This window comes from Corythoichthys intestinalis, chromosome 13 (genome assembly GCF_030265065.1).
Source record: "Corythoichthys intestinalis isolate RoL2023-P3 chromosome 13, ASM3026506v1, whole genome shotgun sequence".
Lineage (NCBI taxonomy): Eukaryota > Metazoa > Chordata > Actinopteri > Syngnathiformes > Syngnathidae > Corythoichthys > Corythoichthys intestinalis.
The window spans coordinates 51,881,091-51,896,836 of NC_080407.1; the positions used below are offsets into that span (position 1 = coordinate 51,881,091).

At 39.1% G+C, this 15,746-nt stretch overlaps 1 protein-coding gene across 1 annotated transcript; it reads left to right on the plus strand.

Annotated features, from left to right (window-relative positions):
* Nucleotides 1–2,812: 2,812 nt before the first annotated feature.
* On the plus strand, nucleotides 2,813–15,136 carry rce1a (Ras converting CAAX endopeptidase 1a). The gene is made up of 8 exons (XM_057853724.1): nucleotides 2,813–3,112; nucleotides 8,360–8,462; nucleotides 12,550–12,633; nucleotides 12,768–12,846; nucleotides 12,916–13,083; nucleotides 13,151–13,222; nucleotides 14,302–14,364; nucleotides 14,478–15,136. Exons 1-8 carry the CDS (start codon nucleotides 2,985–2,987, stop codon nucleotides 14,711–14,713), a joined length of 933 nt encoding a protein of 310 aa, XP_057709707.1. The 5' UTR covers nucleotides 2,813–2,984; the 3' UTR covers nucleotides 14,714–15,136.
* Nucleotides 15,137–15,746: the final 610 nt, after the last annotated feature.

Below are 15,746 nucleotides of genomic sequence, written 5' to 3' on the forward strand. Positions count from 1 at the left end.
TCTATAAAACATGCCATATTTTTCTGTAAATTATTGTTGGAATGGAAAGATAAGACGGCTATATACATTCAACATACAGTACATGAGTACTGTATTTGTTTATTATAACAATAAATCAACAAGATCGCATTAACATTATTAACATTCTCTTAAAGTGATCCACGGATAGAAAGACTTGTAGTTCTTAAAAGATAAATATTAGTACAAGTTATAGAAATTTTATATTAAAACTAGGGCTGTCAAAATTATCGTGTTAACGGGCGGTAATGAATTTCTTAAATCAATCATGTTAAAATATTTGATGCAATTAACGCACATGCCCCGGTCAAACATTAAAATGACAGCACAGTGAAATGTGTACTTGTTGTGTTTTTCGGAGTTTTGTTGCCCTCTGCTGGTGCTTAGATGCGACTGATTTTATAGGCTTCAGCACCCATGAGCATTGTGTAAGTAATTATTGGCATCAACAACGGCGGGCTACTAGTTTATTTTTTGATTGAAAATTTTACAAATTTTATTAAAACAAAAACGTTAAGAGGGGTTTTAATATAAAATTTCTATAACTTGTACTAACATTTATCTTTTAAGAACTACAAGTCTTTCTATCCATGGATCACTTTAACAATGTTAATAATGGTAATGCCACCTTGTTGATTTATTGTTATAAGAATTTATGTACCGTATGTTGAATGTATATATCCATCTTGTGTCTCATCTTTCCAGTCCAACAATAATTTACAGAAAAATATGGCATATTTTATTGATGGTTTGAATTGCGATTAATTACGATAAAATGATTTTTAAGCTGTAATTAACTCGATTAAAAATTGTAATCGTTTGACACCCCTAATTAAAACCCCTCTTAATGTTTTCGTTTTATTAAAATTTGTAAAATTTTCAATCAAAAAAAAAACTAGTAGCACGCCATTGTTGATGTCAATAATTACACCATGCTCACTCATGGTACTAACCCATAAAATCAGTTGGACCCAAGCGCCAGCAGAGAGCGCCGAACATCAAAACACAAGTAACAAGCGGGCATTACACTGTACTGTCATTTTAATCTGTTTGAGCGGGGCATGTGCGTTAATTGCGCCAAATATTTTAACGTGATTAATTTAAAAAATTAATTACCGCCCGTTAACGCGATAATTTTGACAGCCCTAGTTTTAATATAAAATTTCTATAACTTGTACTAATATTTATCTTTTAAGAACTACAAGTCTTTCTATCCGTGGATCACTTTAAGAGAATGTTAATAATTTTGACAGCCCTAATTTTAAGTCAAGTTTCCACTCATTTTTGTAGTAATTTACACACCAATAACAGAATTTTTGTTGTGGTTGTTTTGTTGTTGGTGTATACACCATTATTTTGAACTATAGTGATCCCTTGTTTTTCATGGGCAATGGGGACCAGAACCCGCCGCGATACGTGAAAAACCGCGAAGTATGAGACCAAGATTGAGCTTTTTGGAACCAAACACTCTTAAGTGGGTCTGGCGTGCCACAAAAGATGCGCATGCTGAAAAGCACCTCATACCCTCTGTGAAGTACCCACTTCAAATGTAATAATTATACGTTTTAAACATGTGACTGTCCCACCGAATTATTTTCAAACAAAAATAAAGTATAATAATGCTTGTCTTTATCAACTGCTTCATTGAGTGAGTCCACTCAAATCCGCTCAAGCTGCTCACTTACAATGAGTTGCCACAACAACTGTTTAACAAGTTAACCGATGATTGACGCATGCGGTACTTTGAAGTTCACTTGTCTGGCAAGATTCAACATTTGCAATCATCGTTTTTAACTTTAATTAGCAACTCCAGTGCCCTGCCTGATGAACAAAAAGGGAGAGGGAGGGAGAGTGAGACTACGCGATTGGCTTGGCACAGCTCATCTGTATTTATTTATTTTTTAAATTGAAATCTGCGATGGACTGTGGGCGCGAAGTTTGAAGAGCGAAGTAGCGAGGGATCACTGCATTCCTTTGTTATTCACGGTCAGATCGTCGTGAAATTTGCGAGGTGTATTCTGAGGATGGACAGTGATCCCTCGCTACTTCAAACTTCACGTCCTCAGAACATTGCAGATTTTTTGTCATTTAAAAAAACAATGTAAATACAATATTTTATTAAAAAATGTTAAGATATATGCATGTGCACGTGTACAAATCATTGTTTTCGTTTATATATTGAATTTATATAGTAATTATTACATTTGCAATGTTTAAAAAACATGAAAAACAAGCTCCCCTCCATAAACCTTGAAAAACGAGGGATTCACTGTGTACACTTAAATCCTTGGAGCCTTATTGTTTTTTATTTTTTTGTATCAGGTCTGATTAATTAATTGCGGGATTATAACGAAGAGATGACCAGTAGAGGGCAGCATTCTGCAGGTTAGGAATTTTCCAGGAGAGGACATGTGCACACAGCACAGGGATTTATTGGTGCCTGTGTTTCCTGTAGATTATAAGTTAGCCAGTAGAGGGCAGCCTTCAGACAGTTGCAGCACATAACTGCTTGTTGATTATAAAGATGAAAAACAATTTAAAACATTCAGTATCAAGATAGGCGTTTTAAAAAAAATGTTAACGCTATTTCAATTAATATTATTGTGGCTTTTGCGTCATTTTTATAGTTATTAACTTGTTATTTTTTCGCTGCGATTTTTTCGGAGTCAAGTAGCGACACATGAAATATTTTATAAAATTTGATGTCCATTTTTGACGGAGGAAATGCTTTGTGCATATACGGGCAACAGGGCGCACTGTTGTCACCTAAACGAATTTTAAAAATCGAAGAAGACGAGTGATGACGTTTCAATCCTGCGCCGGTGAACGTCGCCGTTTATTCAGCAACGTCAACTAAACAGAAGACACTCGCTCATGTCAACTTTGGTCCTCGCCGGGAGTTAGTAAATGTTCCTGTTAGCCTCCCAGCTGTGTTCGGTTTTTGAAGCCCACCTCAGCCCGTTGTCATGACAGACGAGGACGGACACAAGAATGGCGGCTCTCTGTGGCTCTCTTTGGTGTCGGTCTTGTCCTGTTTGCTCCTCGCTTGCTCTTACGTTGGAAGTTTATACGTGTGGAGGAACGAACTGCCCCGGTGAGTCCACGTCCATACATCAGGAAGCAAAATATAGTGTCGCAAATCCCTAAATCTAACATAAACGTGTCCAAAAACGGAAGGGAGGAGAACAATTCCTTAACAAATAATAATCTTGTCGTTTTGTGATGTCTTAGACAACGTGTCGCTTAATTATGAGAAGGCCTTGATTAAGATCTAGCTACAAATGTGTTAAAAATTCATGCAGTCTTTTAATTGCCCGAAAAAAAGGGAAGATTTGCTTAAAATCACACCCCAAAATTTTATTCAATTAAAAAAAAAAAGTACCCGTCCACAAAAATCGGACAAAAACATTCGATATAATAATGCAGTCATTTGTTTTCATCAACTGTTTTTTATTTTACTAACAGTTAAATATCTAATTGATTAAAGTGAACTACTGATAGACTTGTAGTTCTTAAAAGATAAACGTTATTATGAGTTAAAATATGATATTAAAACCCTTCTTCATGTTTTTGTTTGTATTCAATTTGTAAAATTAGTGTAACTGGTAGTTCGCCATTGTTGTTGACGTCGCAGGGTGGTGACGTCACTGTTCAGACGAATGGGTATCTCTTGTCGAAGTAGTATCCCGACTGTTGATAGCAGCTTAATGTTGACCAAATCTACTTCACGTGTTGATACTTTTATTGTTTTGGGTGGATACACTGCCTTCTTGTCTGCCTCATTTCATATGGCTGAATCCAGCTGCTCCCTGTTAAGACCAACATAAGCTAAGTTTTTGTTTGAGCTATTTTTTAATGCATTCTTAATGTAGTTTCCAGGTATATTTAGCCGTTTTTGAAGGAATATGTGTCTAAACTAGGGATGTCCCGATCCAGGTTTTTGCACTTCCGATCCGATACCGAAATTGTTTTGCACTTCCGATCCGATACCGATACTGACCGATACCGACCTATCTGAGCATATGTTAAAGTTTAAAGTTATTTAGCCTCCTGACTTAGTTGTTTTAGTATTATATTAAATATTTGGATACTCTCGCTATAACGTAGTGCTGCAACGATTAATCGATTAACTCGAGTATTCAATTAGAAAAAACGATTCGAATTGAATTTTGCTGCTCGGAGTATTCGTTTAATTCAAGTGGCATTGTAATGGTTTTAGGGCTGTCAAAATTAGCGCGTTAATGGGCGGTAGTTCATTTTTTAAATTAATCACGTTAAAATATTTGACGCAATTAACGCACATGCCCCGCTCAAACATATTAAAATGACAGCACAGGGTTATGTCCACTTGTTACTTGTGTTTTTTGGTGTTTTGTCGCCCTCTGCTGGCGCTTGGGTTCGACTGATTTTATGGCTTTAAGCACCAAGAGCATTGTGTAATTATTGACGTCAACAATGGTGAGCAACCAGTTTATTTTTTGATTGAAAATTTTACAAATTTTATTAAAACGAAAACATTAAGAGTGGTTTTAATACAACATTCCTATAAGTTGTACTAATATTTATCTTTTAAGAACTACAAGTCTTTCTATCCATGGATCACTTTAACAATGTTAATGTTGATGCCATCTTGATTTATTGTTATAATGAACAAATACATTACTTATGTACCGTATGTTGAATGTATATATCAGTCTTGGGTCTTAACTTTCCATTCCAACAATGATTTACAGAAAAATATGGCATATTTCATAGTTGGTTTGAATTGCGATGAATTATGATTAATTTTTAAGCTGTGATTAACTCGATTAAAAATTTTAATCGTTTGACAGCCCTAATAATAGAATTAATTTATTTCCCCTTAAAAATAACTCAAAATATACCCATTAATATCTAAACCCCTAGCAACAAATTGAGTACACCCCTTAGAAACTACATCCCTAAATATCCAAATTGAGTACTGCTGGTCATTTTCCCTCCATAATGTCATGTGACTCGTTACAGGAGTGCTGTCAGCATTGCTGCAGAGATTGAATAGGTGGGGGGTCAGCCTGTTAGTGCTCAGACCATATTTTTAAGCTAGGATTAACTCGATTAAACATTTTAATCGTTTGACAGCCCTAAATGGTTTGTTTTGAATGTGTTTTAATTTACTTTTATTGATTTGGGTGGATACACTGCCCTCCTGTCTGCCTCATTTCATATGGCTTTATATATATATATATATATATATATATATATATATATATATATATATATATATATATATATACAGGACTGTCTCAGATAATTAGAATATTGTGATAAAGTTCTTTACTTTCTGTAATGCAATTAAAAAAACAAAAATGTCATACATTCTGGATTCATTACACATCAACTGAACTATTTCAAGCCTTTTATTATTTGAATATTGCTGAATTTGGCTTACAGCTTAAGAAAACTCAAAAATCCTATCTCAAAATATTAGAATATCATGAAAAAGTATACAAGTAGGCTATTCAACTAATCACCTGAATCATCTAATTAACTCGAAACACCTGCGAGGGTTTCCTGAGCCTTAAAAACACTCAGCTTGGTTCAGTAAACTAAATCACAAGTATGGGGAAGACTGCTGATCTGACTGCTGTCCAGAGGACCATCATTGATACCCTCCATCAGGAGGGTAAGACACAAAAAGGAATTTCTCAAAGAGCAGGCTGTTCACAGAGTGCAGTTTCAAAGCATATCCACAAAAAGTCTGTTGGAAGGGAAAAATGTGGCCGGAAACGCTGCACAACCAAGAGAGATGACCGCAGCCTTAACAAAATTGTGAAGAAGAGCCGCTTCCAGAATTTGGGGGAGCTTCAAAGACAGTGGGCTGAAGCTGGAGTCCAGGTATCAAAAGCCACAGTTCACAGACGTGTCCGGGAAATGGGCTACAATAGCCGTATTCCCATGGTCAAGCCACTTCTGAACTCAAGACAACGGAAGAAGCGTCTGACTTGGGCTATGGAGAAGAAGCACTGGACAGTTGCAGAGTGGTCCAAAGTCCTCTTTTCAGACGAAAGCAAGTTTTGCATTTCATTTGGAAGTCAAGGCGCCAGAGTCTGGAGAAAGGCTGGAGAGGAGCAAAATCCAAGTTGCTTGAAATCCAGTGTGAAGTTCCCACAGTCAGCAATGGTTTGGGGAGCCATGTCAGCTGCTGGTGTTGGTCCACTGTGTTTCATCAAGTCCAGAGTAAATGCAACTGTGTACCAAGAGATTTTAGAGCACTACATGCTTCCATCTGCTGAAAAGCTCTATGGAGATGAGGATTTCATTTTCCAGCATGATCTGGCACCTTCCCACAGTGCCAAAACCACCAGTAACTGGTGCACTGACCATGGCATCACTGTCCTTGATTGGCCTGCTAATTCCCCTGACCTGAACCCCATCGAGAATTTGTGGGGTATAGTTAAGAAGAAGATGAAAGACACCAGACCTACAAATGCAAATGAGCTGAAGGGCGCTATCGAAGCATCCTGGGCATCAATAACACCTCAGCAATGCCACAGGCTGATTGCCTCCATGCCACGCCGGATTGATGCAGTAATCCGTGCAAAAGGATTCCCAACCAAGTACTGAGTGCATCAATGGACATTTTCAAATGTTTGATTTAGTTTTGCTGTTATAAAATTTTTTTTTTACTTGGTCTGAGGAAGTATTCTAATTTTTTGAGATAGGATTTTTGAGTTTTCTTAAGCTGTAAGCCAAATTCAGCAATATTAAAATAATAAAAGGCTTGAAATAGTTCAGTTGATGTGTAATGAATCCAGAATGTATGACATTTTTGTTTTTTTAATTGCATTACAGAAAGTAAAGAACTTTATCACAATATTCTAATTATCTGAGACAGTCCTGTATATATATATATATATATATGGAATATTTCATATTCCAGCTGCTGCCTGTTAAGACCAACATAAGCTAAGTTTTTGTTTGAGCTATTTTTTAATGCATTCTTAATGTAGTTTATAGGTATATTTAGCCGTTTTTGTTTGTTAAGAGCATTATTAAAAAGTTAGCCTTTTATAGCATTTAAGCTAGCAGACTTTTGCTATGTAAGTTAGTCAATTGTTCTTTTGTTATATATCGATCCTCATTTAGTTACTTGTTAATGCCGTTTGGGGCTTAGCTTAGGTATTTAAATTTTTTATACTCGATTATTTGAACTAAGTAGTTCATCGATTAATCGACTACTGAAATAATCGATAGCTGCAGCCCTACTATACTGTCAGTACTCTTTCTTGAACAATAAACACCATTAAAACCCAGGCGACCCACATGATTACTGCTTATCAGACGTCACCGTCCTAACTCTATTATCTCGCAATATCATCAATATATGTAATGTACGTAATTGCTTGCACAGTTTAGAGGTCAAAAAGCTCGATAAAATGGAGGAGCGTGCTTGACATGCGCATGCTCAGTGGCGCTTTGGATATCAATTCGAGCCAGATACCCATTCGTCAGACCACCGGGCTTCCAGAGTTGCGACATAAACGTGTCATCTGCTCAGCCGTTTCAATTTGAACCCGAGAGGAACATTAATGAGCATGACAGCACTGTCGATATTTCACAAAACGAGCAGCAAAAGCAAAATGAACAGGAAAGACAGGATGAGACGAGAGACAAAACAATGTTCTGCCAAAATGTGCTACACCGGCGAAACGTTCTACAAGAGGTAAATTCGACTTCCAAAGTACTACCGTGCGCTTTCAGCTTGTTTTGTTTAGATGCATACAGACAGAACATCTTACAGATGCCTGAAGAAAATACTTAAAAATAGTAACATCAAATAAGGGTGGTTTAAATCCGGTACGTGACTAATGTGGTCAACAGAACAACAATCTGCTTTCAAGGTACCACAAGAAAACACAATCCTGAAAAGCATGAGAGGGAAACACATGCAAAAACTATTTTGAGGTGATGAAAAGGTAATAAAAGACTCAATAAAAACACAAATAGCGAGTACTTGCCGCTTTTAAACCATGTGCGCATGTGTTGGACATCTTGCCGTGTAGAAAGAATTGCAGAACACCGGTAGTGTTCGTCATGTGACAGTGGCAAACTACGTCATCACCCTGAGCGTAGGTCAAAACGTGTACTAAATATTACAGATTTTTCAATCAATGGCAATTTTTATGTGTTTCTAATGACATATTTTAGTAAAAGAGAACAATTGTGGCTTATTAGAGCCTAAGGGTTAAGTCCGAGGTTCACTTTAATGTCTAAAAATGTAAAAATTATGATGCTGTATTGAGGTGAAAACATTTTCATGAATTGAATGTGGCCCTTTTAATAATGTCATCTCATTTGTCAGGGATCACCCGGCTGTCATCAAGCGGCGTTTCACCAGCGTGTTGGTGGTTTCGGGCTTGTCGCCGCTATTTGTGTGGGCATGGAGGGAATTGACAGGCATTAAGGTGAGTTTATATACATTAGACATGGATTATAGCAGTGTTTTCAACCTTTTCTGAGTCACGACACGTTTTTACATTGGGAAAAAAATCTGGCAGCACACCACAAAACAAAAATGTTCCAAATGTTGACTTATTGCATTTCGCGACATGCTTAGCAACTTCAGTAAAAAAATGTCGTTAGTTAGTTATATGGACTTACGATCTGCCAGCTTGTTGTCTCCTGCCGTTTTCCAAAAATACATCTAGGTTCCCGGGGGTGGGGGGCGATGTCTCCCTTGTTGGGCTATCATGTAGAATAAACTCGGATGAAAAGCTTGAAAAAATAATGAATTATTTCAAAAGTGCAACTCTTTAGCATTCAGAAATGCTAAAAGAAAATAATAAAAAGCATTGTGGTAGTCAGTAAATGTTACTTTTATAGAGCAAGTGCAGGGAAATATATATGGAATCACTCCATTCTAAGTAAAAATGTGGACTCATTAGAAACAAACAAAGAAATAACAATCAAAACACATCTCTAGTATTTAGGAGCACCGCCTGTTGCTTCTATGACAGATTGCAGTCTCTGAGGCATGGACTTGATGAGTATTCTTCATCAATTTGGTGCCAACTCACTTTGATTGCAGTTGTCAGATCATCCTTGCAGGTCGGAGCCTTGCTGTGGACCATTTTTTTTTCAATTCCCACCACAGGTTATCAATAGAGTTTAGATCTGAACTATTTGAAGGCCATGACACTTGCCACGTTTACATGGAGCCAAATATTCCAATTACAATCGGAATATTTGTTCAAACCGAATAAATGTGTTCCATATAAACACCTCATTCGGAATGAACAGGCCCAAACCGAATGGAATTTCATTCTGATTCACAGGGGTGGAATATTCCTTTTCCCAAACCGATTAGAAGTAAAATTATATCATGTAAACAGGGAAGCGGAATGGTGTCTGGTTGCGTTCTTTCTGCGCATGCTCCGTACTGACGTGGTGACGTCACTTGGTGACGTAAGTAACGTCACTTGCAACATGGCTTCCAAGCACACGCACAGCACACCCACACAACTTTTTAAATGAACGGCGTATCATTCTGAAGTTTTGTTTCCACTCGAAAAGTTAAAACAGCAGCTGATCTGACGATCGATCTCCATGTTTTGCAAGGTGACGCTTTGTTTTGATTAATCTGCGCATGTCAGACGGCAGTTGTCAAACGTCCTTTCGGAATAAAGGCAGTCACATGTAAACGCTGGATCGGAATAGATGAAGTGACATGTAAACAGCTGATGTGAAATTTCCATTCGGAATGATTTGAATCGGTATGAATAAAAGTCAGCATGTAAACGTGGCTATTGACTGGATAAGTCTTTCTCCAAGGAATGCTTTAACAGTTTTAGCTCTGTGGCGTGATGCATTGTCATCTTGGAAAATGACAAACATTTTCAATTGAAGGGATAAGAAAGCTGTGTAAAATTTCAATGTAAACTTTTGCAATTATTAAAGATTTAACCACAGCCATCTCCCCAGTGCCTTTGCCTGACATGCAGCCCCATATCGTCAAGGACTGAGGGAATTTTGATGTCTTCTTGAGGCAGTCATCTTTGTAAATCTCACTGGAACAGCACCAAACAAAAGTTCCAGCATCATCACCTTGTCCAATTTAAGCTAGCAAGTTTTGCAATGCAAGTTAGCCAATTGTTCTTAGTTGCACTTGGATCGTAATTTAATTTTTAATACTGTTTGAGGTTAAGCACAGGTATTTTAACTCATTCACTCCCAGCCATTTTCACCGGAGCAAGGCGTTTGACTGGATTTTGGCTGATTTTGCAAGGCCCACAGAAAATTCTGTTCTATTGCTATATAAACATGGAACCCACCAAAAGAAAGATTAGACTCTCTTCTTTCAGCAGGATTAAAGTAAGATCATATCTTTTTACATTCTTTCGAAATCAGCATTAGAAAATAGCTTAGTTTGAGCAATTTTCCAATTTCGGATCAAAAAACAGAAACCTTATACGAAATATCGTAAAAACAAGACAAATAGAGCTTTTGATCGCAAAGTAACAATTTATTTACACTAGGCATGTGCCGGTATGAGATTTTGACGGTACGATAACCGTGGGCAAAAATACCGCGGTTTCACAGTATCACGGTATTGCAATTATAGCCCCAAAATGTGTTATTTTGAGATGTATGGGTTAAAAATATTTTTTTTCCCCATTGAACAGGACTTAAAAAAAAAATTCAGAACATTGCAACGTTGCAAACTGGAACATGAATATATTGTTAAAATAAATTATCAATAAAAAAACAAATATTTCAAATAAAATTGAAATAAATATAACTTATAGACTATACCCACAGCTACAGCTCAAGTTGCTCAAGATTAGAGCAAGAACAAAACAATTTCCATAAAAAAAGTAAAAACACTTCTGAATAATTTTTTTTTAAATTTTACTGCATGACTTTTTTTTGAGGGTGGAAAAGCTCAAGTGAAGTTTTGCCATTTTCAGCCACTGTGTCAGCTCTAGTTATACATGTCACGCCTATGTGTTAAAAAACAAAGAATTCATAAGTTTATAAGTTAAAAATGTATAAGTTAGTTTAAAGTGTAAATATTGTTGTGGAAAGGTTTCATCTAAACAAAGAAGTAAAAAAAAACATTGGGAGTGAGACCTCTCCTTGATCCAGCGAACGTGGATTTGTGCTTAGGGCAAGAGCATCTTTCATTATTAGCGATCTTTGATGCTATCCCCTTTTCCTTTTCATTCAAGCGAATCAAGCTGGTTTTCTCACTCTGCGGCTGTAACACTCGACGAAGTTGCTCCCCCAGCTAAGCCTAGGCTAACATTCGTCTTTGTAAGCTTTCAGTTAGTTTGTATATTGAATTTGAAAGGAAAATGTGTGTTTTGTTTTTGGCGAACTTTTCATGGTGCTAAGCTGTTGATGCTACTCACACATGGAAAAATACAATTGTACAACGTTTTAAATGTATTAATTTTGTATCTTCCACTTACCATGATCTGAGAGCTCAATAAATTGAAGAAAAGTACGCCTTATGTTTGGATGATTTGTTTTTGGGTTCACTGGCTGTCAAGCCGATAGCGTCACTTTCACACGCAGCAACAAACGGGAGGGCCTGAGCGCTGCTGCGCCAAGCCACTTCTGGCTGCATTTTTGACACATGAAAATTAGCGAATACCGTACTACGGTCTGACGGAAAATTTTAGTGGTTTTGAAACCGTGACGTTTTCACACCACGGTAAACCGTGAAACCGGTAACCGGCACATACCTAATTTACACATAACTAACTGAGAGATGACGCTGTTGTCGCCGAGATGACGCTTTCGTCGCTGCGACAGCTGGGTAAACTTTTCCCTCATCGTTGCCTGTCTCATAAAGATGGATTTTTTGGAGTCTTTGCGGGGTCTGCTCGGCGAGCCCGCTGCACTGGTGGTCCAGGTCGTTCTGCTCGGTCGTCCAGCGCCTGGCATCCCGGGCGTCCTCTTGGTTGTTCTGCTCGGTCTTCCACCGCCTGGCATCATTCAGCCGGCGCTCCGACCGTGCGGCCCGTGCTTTCATTGCTGTTGAATCGGGTTGCGGGTCTTCACAAATGCGCTACTGCCCTCCAGTGGCCAGTTTTATTGCTTTAAAATGGATTTTCAGCTTTGTACTTTGGAGCTCAGTTGAATCAGGACCCAGACATGTCTTTTATGAAGAAAAAAAAAAAAAAACGTTTTTGGGACACTGAAGCAGTTAAAAATAGAACGTATTTATATGTTTTTGGGAGCAAATGAGTTAATTTATTTTTGAATCAAAGTGCAATTGTGCATAATTTGAAGAAAAACTCTGAAATTTTATTATGAGTTGGCATTTAATGCTCTTTTAAAAGTGCAACCTTAGCAAGCCCTTGTTTTACATCTGATAAAATTTATTCTGCAACACATTAAATGTTCCTAATCTGATTTTTCCAACTAACTAGTTGATAGACTAATCGACTACTAGAATAATCGATAGCTGCAGCTGTAGTTTGTATACATTTGAGATGGATTGTAGCTTTCATGGAGTCTTCACTTGGACTTGTGTGCGTGTTCCAGATGGTGCCATCACTACTTGCGATCATGGGGATCCGCTTCGAAGGCCTTGTACCTGCTGTCGTCTTTCCTCTCCTGCTCACTATGGTAAGGCTAAAAAGCAGTTGGTGAATGGTTAGAGCGCTCATGTGCGAGATTCAGACCACCACGGTGCTTTGTGAGGCCTGCCAAAGTCTGTCGTTTTTGTGTTAAAATGTCGTTTTGTTTTATGTCCTATAAAGGTCTTGTTTCTGGGCCCCCTGACGCAGTTGGCCATGGACTGTCCCTGGAGCCTCACGGACGGCCTGCGGGTAGCCTTTGGTGAGTTAGCTTACGTTAGCGTGACTGGATTTTCGTAACCTGAAAGGAAATGCGTTTCGTCTTGGACAGACCCGTGCTTTTGGATCCTGTGCTTCAGCGACATGCGCTGGTTAAGAAACCAGGTGGTGGCGCCGTTAACCGAGGAACTGGTGTTCAGGGCCTGCATGCTACCCATGTTGGTGCCCTGCTTCGGCCCGGCCGCCGCCGTCCTCACCTGTCCACTTTTCTTCGGAGTGGGTGAGTTTTAAGCCGAAGCTAAGACGGAAGTTCTCTCGGGGGTCGTGACGCCTCGTCCTCTTTGCAGCGCACTTCCACCACGTGATCGAGCTGCTGCGCTTTCGTCAGGGGACGCTGTCGGGGATTTTCCTCTCGGCGGGTAAGTTGTTTCCTATCAGTCACGCATGGACTTCATAATGTATTGATGGGAAACTGGGCGCTAGGCCAATAAATAGAGGGCCCGCATTGTTGGCGAGGCAGTCAAAGCAGACCGAGTGGAATCACAGACAAAGAGCTTTTTTCGTTGAAAATTCTTGTGAGTATTCATTCAGAGTTTATTATTATGAATTTATTTTTACTTTCTTTCTGTTGGGCTAGCATTATACGTGTTTTATTAATTTCACAAATGTAGCACTATTTTGGCCTTTGAGAGCCAAAGGTTTATTCAACTATTGTCTACTAGGGTTTAGTAGACTATTCACTTTGTACTTGTCTTTTTCCTATTTTGCAAAGGTAAGCAACAGCCTGACAAAGCCTTGATAGCAATGATTTCACATCTAATTATGTAGCTCTTTGGGGAATTTTTTATTTGTAATTTATATATATATATATATATATATATATATATATATATATATATAAAACGGGGTGGTATCGGTATGGTATCGGTTATCGGCCGATACCGCACGGCCAGGTATCGGTATCGGGGCCAAAAAATGGTATCGGTGCAACACTAGTTAAAATTAAAACAAAAAACAAAAAAACGTGCAGTTAGCATTTATTTTACGTCCCGTAAATATGTCGAAGTTCAATGCAAGTCTGTTAGTGAATGTAGCTAGCGGCCACCTGATGTAAACTGCTTTTTCGGTGAAAATTCTTGTTAATAAACAGCTTTAACCCTCAAATTCTTTATAGATATGGACGTAAAACAGTCTCGATTGTTGCTTAAAAGCATAAAAAAATGTGCATTTATTTTATGTAAATATTGCAAACTAGGATGCCAATGCAGTTGCGGCTAATTTCTCCCATTGATTGATTGAGACAAGCCTTCCTGTATGTGGATGGTACGGCTTTCGTACTTTTTCAACAGAAATCCGGCGTCAGATCGCTGCGTGCGTGTTTGTGAATAGCTCCTCTTGATGTGGGCGGCCCCCTATTTGACCGACCTGTCAAACATTATGAATTCTATACGGTCACGGTTTGCGACAAACTGTTTACTCTCGTTTGATCTTGCCACAGTCTTCCAGTTCTCCTACACGGCGGTTTTCGGGGCCTACACGGCATTCATCTTGCTTAGAACAGGTAGGAGACGAAATAAACGGCAAGTCAAAGTGGATTATAAGTCGAGCACCGTCAATGGCGCTGAAACATGAGCGTTCACAGACACGTGGTTCCTTGGTCTCCTGTGTTTCCAGGTCACTTGGTGGGTCCGGTGCTATGCCACTCCTTCTGTAACTACATGGGCTTCCCTGCCATCAGTGCGGCCCTGGAGCACCCCCACCGTTCCGCTGTCCTCTCTTCTTACCTCCTGGGCGTTCTCCTCTTCTTCCTTCTCCTCTTCCCGTTCACCGACCCCTCCTTCTACGCTTCCCCAACACCACTATGTACCCTGGACCCTTTGTCCAGCCCCCTCTGCCTCACCGCTCCTTGATCCTGGCTAGTCCGTTTCCTATCTTTTCTGCCCGTTGCCGCAGAGCTCAGGTGCGCCCCCATTCCGGGACGCGGAGCGGTCGCTAACCACCTTTAGTTTGGTTACCATTTATCGAGGTGGACGCCGTCATTTATCGGAGAAAAAGACGCGTCGTCAGGGTGCGTTTGTGACCACTACGTTGTTTACTTGCACAATAATCCCCAAACGGGAATATCAGCGGTGCTTTTGGCAGTGAGAACTTTAAAAAAAAAAAAACAACTCTATAAGCTAAACTGGTTACTGTGAAGACAAACGATAACTGCTTGAGCAATAGAGAATCATTTCTTGTTGGCGGCTATGCGTCAGACTGACACTAGGAGGAGTCAGAGAGCCTTTTTTTTTTTTCTTGCCTCGTGATGAACGCGAGCACTACCGAGCGCTGTTCATCATCTTCTGGCTGATTTATAGTGGTTTGAAGAGGCTTTTCTGTGCCAAGATAAACATTTGCTGCAAATAAATTCACTTAGTCCGAGCTTTTCCTTAAGTGGCACCTGTTGCCTGCCATCGCGGCCGATAAAATCCCCCAACATTTATCGATTTCCGCTTTGTCCTTGACTACCTTTGAGTTGTTCTTTGGAATCGGACAACGGGAGAAAACACTGAAATCAGTCTTTGCTAGCCAGACAGCTAAAGAATCTATTTTTGCCAAGCTTGAGCAGCTCTTATTTTCCTAAGACAAGGACGATGAATTCCGTCGATGAGGCCAGCGCTGTTTTTTTTTTTTTTTCCTCTCTATTTTGTGAGTTTTGAGAATGTGAAAATGTTCCACTTGTTACAAATCAAGTAGTTTTACTACCACAGTTTTTGACAGAAACCTTGACTGTCAAAAATGCGTTTGCAAATAAATTTTATACATCAATTCACGCCTGTGATTGTATTTATATCGGGCGACGCCATTTGATTATGAAGGTAACGGGCATAGGCGGAGTTTGACTTTTGGGGCAGGGGGGCCACAACATGTTGATGACCCCAAAACGCAGTGTCAGCAATAAAA